Below are 7,378 nucleotides of genomic sequence, written 5' to 3'. Positions count from 1 at the left end.
AGACTCCTGTCTTAACTCCTGTTTTCAATTCCTGGATTTTAACTCATCCACTTTAGTTCAAAATTCCACTTGTGTTCAGAAAATCCACATGTGAGCCACCATCAGCAGGGAGCCAGCTCCTATGGGAGTTTTTACAGACACTTATATACTCACCTGTGAACAATCAACCACTCCCCTTAATTAGCAGAAAAAAAAGCTGTTTAAAAAGTGTCAGAGAAAAGAGGGAAACAAATCAACACTTGCAAGCAGAAGCAGTTAAAAGCAGTTATGGTTTATTAGGTAATACACCGTGCAACATAACCTCTGACCAATTTGGGTAGTCCTGCAATATAAAAATCCTTAAGAAGAAGGACTTCACAGACTAGGGGAGCACTTGCTGCAGGGATACATGGTTTCCCCTCTTTGAGGAAAAGTCCGCTGTCGGCCTTTTCCATCCCTAATATCCTGGCCAGTGGCATGTCTGAAGGTCTAATAATGTATGATCTAGCGGTGCTATTTCAGGTATTAGTACCTGCTGGCTACTCCAGCAGCTGACTCTGCAAATGCACTCTAATAACAGCAGAATCTACAAAACCCTTGTGTACATCACATAAAACAATAGAATGCATAAATTACCTGGGAGAAGTGTCCAGTTGAGCAATGTGTTTACAGTTATGTTGTGGTACTCCCTCACCCTGTTCTCCAATTTAATCCTAAAAAGGCATTCAAATCGGGCTGGGTCTGATGTGTGTAGTTTTGGATTTTATCTCCATATCCGCCCAATCTCTGAGCAGACATGTGTTGGGTGTGAATATTTTAAATAACATTGTCGCATTGCGAGTGGTCGGTAAAGTAGTAGGTCTGCCCAGGGTAAATGATGTTGCCATCCCGACTACCATCACACAGGATGCTAATGCTCGGAGGCACGCAGGCATGCCTTGAACCTGAACTGGGACCATCTTTAGGAAAAAACCCTACAGGGCCATAGCATTTTTAGATAACGATCTACTCGGGCACCCGGATATATCTTTTTGTAATCTCCGGAAGGGATGTTCAGCCCTTGGTAACACCTTTTGGTAACAGGTAAAACAAAAAGTGGTATATTATAAAACCAACTGTGGTGAACCCTGTCTCTATCCCATGTTCGTTTACTAGGGCAGCCATAACTGCTTGTGACTGAAGACACGTTCCATGTGTCACGCTGGAATATGGCTGTGGAGGGGTCAGAATGGCTGGCAGACATAAAAGATCACATTGATTCCAAAGTCTTGTTTCATAAGAAGTTGCCACCTGTGGACCACTTGTTCTTCTCGTTCTGGGGTTCCTAAAGTTGAATTATTAATCCCAGCTATACTGGGCCAGAACTAGGGTGGAATCTGTGAGTTGCACAGACCCATCAAGTGTCCGGGGCTGTAATACAGCATCCTTGGTCTGCTGCCATATGTGAGTTTAATCCATTGTGCTTTGCACGCATTGGTTTTAGTGTTAGTATGGCTACCTCAGCAAGAACCTGGAAGGCTGAAAACAGCCAATAAGATTAACTTATTGCTTGATTGATTTACCTGCCAAAGTAAGAGCAAATTTCTGGCCCTTCAAATGAACCCAAAAAGCCCTCAATCTCTCGACTATCTATATAAATATATCCAACGACCACGAACAAAGGATCCAATGACTCTGATTACAGAGTTTCCTTCTGGGTGCAAACTCAACCTGTCCCTTTGACCGGCCTGCAAAGAGTAACTCCAGAGAAGTTACTGTTACAACTGTTACTGAAGCAGGACCAATCTATATGTAGGTGTGGTCTCACAGGTGGGCTCGCAATGTGGTCTGGAGCACAATTGCGTAGACAACAAAGGGTACATAACCCTGAGGATATCATCCACCAGGTTAGCCACCGGCTGTAAAGGATAAATGAAAAGATGGGCTGTGTCCACAAGGGGATGCCCTCTCCTCGTCCACCAGGACGCTAAAACGCATTTGCTAAACCAAACGCTGTGAAGTGGGTAGCACCAAATAGTATGGCTGTGGCATGGCACATCAGGTACAACTGGTGCTCTAGGTATAACTAAACTATTAATTTCCCTCAAGTCCTGTACAAAGCGGTAAGTTCCATCTGCTTTCTTTACAGGGTTTATAGAGGTGTTGTAGGGTGATCTCTATAGTATCCCCTCTTCTAGAAATGTATAGATTATACATTTTTGACTATGCCTGATAACAGAGTGAGTACAAAAGGAAGATTTAGGCTAATACACAGATTAGGCTTAATAAGTGTTAACGTTTTATGTTCCTTTAAAAAAGCCATGATTTTTTAAATCTCCGAAAATTGCCAAATGACAATATTTAGCACAGAGATACCCTAGTATGTGGGGGTCAATGTGCAAAAATGTATTTTTTAAATAAACTTTTTGTTAAGATATATACCTACTTGGCATCCTGCCAGTTATGTCTTATTGGACCCACCCCCGATCTTAGTGTGGCTTTATAGGGTGTATATTGGATGAGTCCTACATACAGTGTGGTCTCGGTTCATCCTGCCTCTTTTCCTTGCCCCCTATCTCACTTGGGTGTCCTATTTCTGTCAGAAAGCAGGTAGAAATGCTCATCTTGCTAGACCGAACATTCAATCCCCCTTGCTTTGTTATTGACATCAAGTAGGAGACATCGCAATACTCAACTTGCCCAATAGGTCCCTTCCCAAGAGATTTACCGGACAATTAGGCATTGTCCTGAAGCTGTGTTGAATTATCGATCCCATGCCAATAGGGTCAATAATTGCAAGGGATGTGGTTTTTGTTCAGAGACAGACCCTCTGACAGGGGGCTGTTATAAGGAGGTGGTCTTTGGCTGCAACAGATAAAATCCTCCCTTTTTTCTTGATCTCTGGGACCTAACACTTCTGCTGCAATTGAAACGCTACCTATGTTTACCTAGCAATATAAACAATAAGCGCACAAATTCCTTTAAAATTATGGCATGCTAAAACAGCCCGGTCACATATAACATGTTTCCCTTATTCCCTCCAAGAGGAATCACAGAATTGTACACATTTTTTTTTCCTCTTCACAAGAATGTGAAAGGAGGCGTCTCTGTGGAGAAGTCTCCTCCATCCATACGCAGTATTAGAAAAATCAATCAGACTTAGCCAATGACACCGACTAATTACTCGCCACGGAGAGCAGAATAAGTGAGATAATAAGTAATAAGTGAGAATAATCATTCCTCACTGTGGCCACCCTTCTGCTCAAAGTGAGTTCCACGTTCACTGGACTGTTTTACAGTAACATTAACTGACCCTTACTGTCAGCATTTATGGACCTCACATTAACTTATAGAACAGTTTTTTTCCTTAGGACTTCTCAGGGTCCGGAGCTCCCCCAGGGCTCTTTCTACTATTGTTTCTCAGAACAGCTATAGGACTAGTTGGTACTGTCAATGTTGGGTAATATGGTGGGGTTGAGTTGGCATCAGTATGGGATATAAACTTGACACATTCTACTGGGGAATATAAGGAGGTGGATTTCCCATTTAGGGGCAGGGGGCACTCAGAGAACACAAGAATCTCTGTTTCTCTGCAGAGTGCAGACCCAGGGTTTCTTTGATCTGAGGGTTTTCTGAGACCCATGCAACATATATTTTACATGTCTCACCCGGGTCCGGGGAAGGAAGACCTTTGGTAAGTTGGATTCCTATTATTTGTAAATGTTAGAGGGATCTATTTGTGACAGTGATTTGGGACAAACGACAAAGATGTTGTTTCTTCTATGAATTTGACTTCTAAGTCCCTTAACAGTTAGTCCCTCTTGGAAAGTCACTTGTGTGTAGGTTAAACCTTAGTACTTGAACCCTTGGTTTGCCTTCCCTGAACAAAGGACCTTTACCAACCCCGTAGTGATAACCCCCTGGTACGCTGGCTACCCAATAAGTCTTACTACCGTGATAACAAAACAATAGTCCAACAACACACTCTGGGCACTTACCAGGCATTAATAATATGCTTATACTACTATACAATATTATCCTTATATCTCTATGCGATAGAAAGATAAGCAAAAGTAATCTGAGATATCGGACAACCTGTCAGTCTTATTGTGTATACACCTATAAATTCCTTTTGGTCTCTCAGGAGTTAGGACCCTTAACAGTCACTCAGGACTGCAGACCCACCCAGAGTCTGTATGTGTTCCTAGAACACTTAAAAAGTCTATCCCCTACACAGAAAAATAAGGATGGTCGCAAACACAGGTCACGGCAAGGCAAACATAAATTCAACACTTACCGGACAGATGTCTTGACCATCCTGCCATACTACGCCAGTTGTTGGGGTGAACCCTTCCTAGGTTCAATAGATTACGAGATCTGACCAGGTTGTTCCTCCATCTCAGCAGGCCTGGAGATCACCCTGAAATAACTGGACACAGACACAGTATAGTCTTTCAAAGTAATCTGATAATGCTGTATTATTGCGTGGTTTAATTTAGACAAATACAATAACCTTCGAGCATAAGTTTAGTTCATACAGTACTTTTCCACAGTTTATATAGTAGAAAACAGTAGCAAAGAGATCAGTCTAAACCAGACTAAACAAATTACAACGAGATTGTTCATGGGACATTACTCACATAATGTACTGAAAACAATATAGGACACAAATGTGATTAGAGATACTTTAACGTCATTACAAAGAAAACACATATGTCCTATAAACAAGAAACTAGATAGCGTGTGACTAAGGCGTGGAAAAGCATCAAATAGAAGTATAAAAACAAAGTAAGCTGATACATTTAAAATGGATGCTGACAGCAAAATGGAGTTAAGTTTGTTCATTCTCTTTCTCAGAATCTCTGACCCCGATGCTCATTGTGTTTGTATTGTTCTTCCTGCAGACAGCGAAAATTGCATGAAATGTCCTGATGAAGCATTCCCAAATGAGAAGAAGGATCGTTGTGTTCCAAAATTGGTGGAATTTCTCTCCTACACTGATGATCCCATTGTTGGAGTATTCTCAGCTGTCTCCATCCTCTGTTGTCTTCTGACTGGTTTAATATTGGGGATATTTATACATTACCAGGACACCCCCATTGTTAAAGCCAACAACCGGGACCTGAGCTATCTTCTCCTGGTCTCCATCATGCTTAGCTTCCTCTGTGTCATCTTGTTCCTCGGCCATCCAGTAGATGTGACCTGCATGCTGCGTGTCACCTCTTTTGGTGTCATCTTCTCAGTTGCCGTCTCTTCTCTACTTGCCAAAAGTATCATGGTGTGTATTGCTTTTAAAGCCACCAAACCTGGGAGTTCCTGGAGGAAATGGATGGGAGCCAAACTGCCCAATTCTATTATTTGTGTCTTCTCACTGGTCCAAGTCATAATCTGTGTCACTTGGTTGTCTATTTCTCCTCCCTTCCAGGATCAGGACACTCACTCTTATCAGGGGAAGATCATCATTCAGTGTAATGAGGGTTCAGTTATTGGCTTCTACTCTGTCCTGGGATATATGGGGCTTCTGGCAGCTGTGAGTTTCATTATCGCTTTTTTAGCCAGGACATTACCGGACAGTTTTAATGAGGCCAAGTACATCACCTTCAGCATGCTGGTGTTCTGCAGTGTCTGGATTGCCATGATCCCGGCCTATCTGAGCACCAGAGGGAAATACATGGTGGCTGTGGAGGTTTTTGCTATAATGGCCTCAAGTTCTGGACTTCTTGGCTGTATATTTTTTCCCAAAAGTTACATAATTCTGGTTAGACCTGACCTGAATACAAAAACAGTTATCCACTAATATGTATGGAGCAACACTGGGCTACCAGTAGTTATAGCATTGTCTCTATTATTGGCAATTTTAGTATTTTGCTAGTGTATTGAGAATGTTACATTTTAACATTTAATACTTACCTCTCTGGTGGACAGTGAGTTTAACTTTTGCTCTGGATACCACTGGTATTAGACAATTTTGGTTTGTTGGAAACCTTGTCCCCTGCTGGGTATAGTGGTTCCTCCCACCAGCCGTTACATCACTACAGAACAATGTAGTCACTTAGTGAGGAGGAATCACAGTGACCAGAGGAGGACAAAGTATCCAAATCATCCTAAAGTGTCCGATACCAGAGACACTCATCACTCTTCCAGAGAGGGAAGATTTCACTCACCACCTTCCTGGAAGATAAATATTAAATATGTTCTTTTTATAAGCTATATGCAGGGCTTTTTTTCTCAGACAATAGGTGCAGGAACTCCCCCTTTCTGAGTCACCCCTTTTCTCCACCCCTTACCCACCTCCCAGTACCGCCCCTTATAGACAATATAGAACCAAGTATCATTTTGTGGTGCTAAGTAATTTATATGGAATTTGGTAATGATATCAATGGACCACCCACAACAAAATGTCCCCGCCAGCAACAATAGACTCACGGCAGTATCAACAGATCTCCGTACAATAGACTCTCTGGCTGCTATCAACAATAGACCCCCCCCCCAACAGGAGATCTCTTTCAGCAACAACTGAGCCCCCCAGCAACATAAGACCCCCTATAAACAATAGGTCCCTCACCAGCAACAATAGACCCCCCTGCAAAAATAGATCCACAGCAGTGAGCATCAATACTGCAGCACACCCCAGCATCCCTTGCCATTACATACAGTCAGTTCAGAAGGTGCCGGAACTGCGTTCCCCCGCGTTCCCGCTGAAAAAAAGCCCTGGCTATATGTAATGTATTTGTAGTGTCAGGGTCACTTTAAATATATTGTATATAGATGTATCCGGCTATATTAATAAATACATATTGATGGTGTATTCTAAAACCATTTTTTAACCACTTAAGACCCGGACAATTATGCAGGTAAAGGACCTGGCCAGTTTTTGCGATTCTGCACTGCGTCGCTTTAACTGACAATTGCGCGGTCGTGCGATGTGGCTCCCAAACAAAATTGGCGTCCATTTTTTCCCACACATAGAGCTTTCTTTTGGTGGTATTTGATCACCTCTGCGGTTTTAATTTTTTGCGCTATAAACAAAAATAGATCGACAATTTTGAAAAAAAAAATATTTTTTACTTGTTGCTATAATAAATATCCCCAAAATATATATAAAAAAACGTTTTTTCCCTCAGTTTAGGCCGATACGTATTCTTCTACCTATTTTTGGTAAAAAAAATTGCAATAAGCGTTTATTGATTGGTTTGTGCAAAAGTTATAGCGTTTACAAAATAGGGGATAGTTTTATGGCATTTTTATTAATATTTTTTTTTTTACTAGTAATGGTGGCGATCAGCGATTTTTTTTTTGTGACTGCGACATTATGGCAGAAACATCGGACACTTTTGACACATTTTTAGGACCATTATCACTTACTGTGAAAATGACAATGTCAGTGAAGAGGTTAACCACTAGGGGGCGCTAAGGGGTT

The 7,378-nt window shown here is 41.8% G+C and overlaps 1 protein-coding gene across 1 annotated transcript; it reads left to right on the top strand.

Moving 5' to 3' along the window:
• The first annotated feature begins 4,765 nt into the window (after positions 1-4,765).
• On the top strand, positions 4,766-5,755 carry LOC120924694 (vomeronasal type-2 receptor 26-like). The gene has a single exon (XM_040335738.1). The coding sequence runs from the start codon at positions 4,766-4,768 to the stop codon at positions 5,753-5,755; it is 990 nt and encodes a 329-aa protein (XP_040191672.1).
• Positions 5,756-7,378: the final 1,623 nt, after the last annotated feature.

Source organism: Rana temporaria, chromosome 1 (assembly GCF_905171775.1).
Source record: "Rana temporaria chromosome 1, aRanTem1.1, whole genome shotgun sequence".
Classification (NCBI taxonomy): Eukaryota; Metazoa; Chordata; class Amphibia; order Anura; family Ranidae; genus Rana; species Rana temporaria.
This window is presented reverse-complemented; position numbering and strand designations above follow the sequence as displayed.

Coding starts and splice junctions, on each gene's coding strand:
- LOC120924694 (XM_040335738.1), top strand. CDS start 4,766: ATGGATGCTGACAGCAAAATGGAGTTAAGTTTGTTCATTCTCTTTCTC.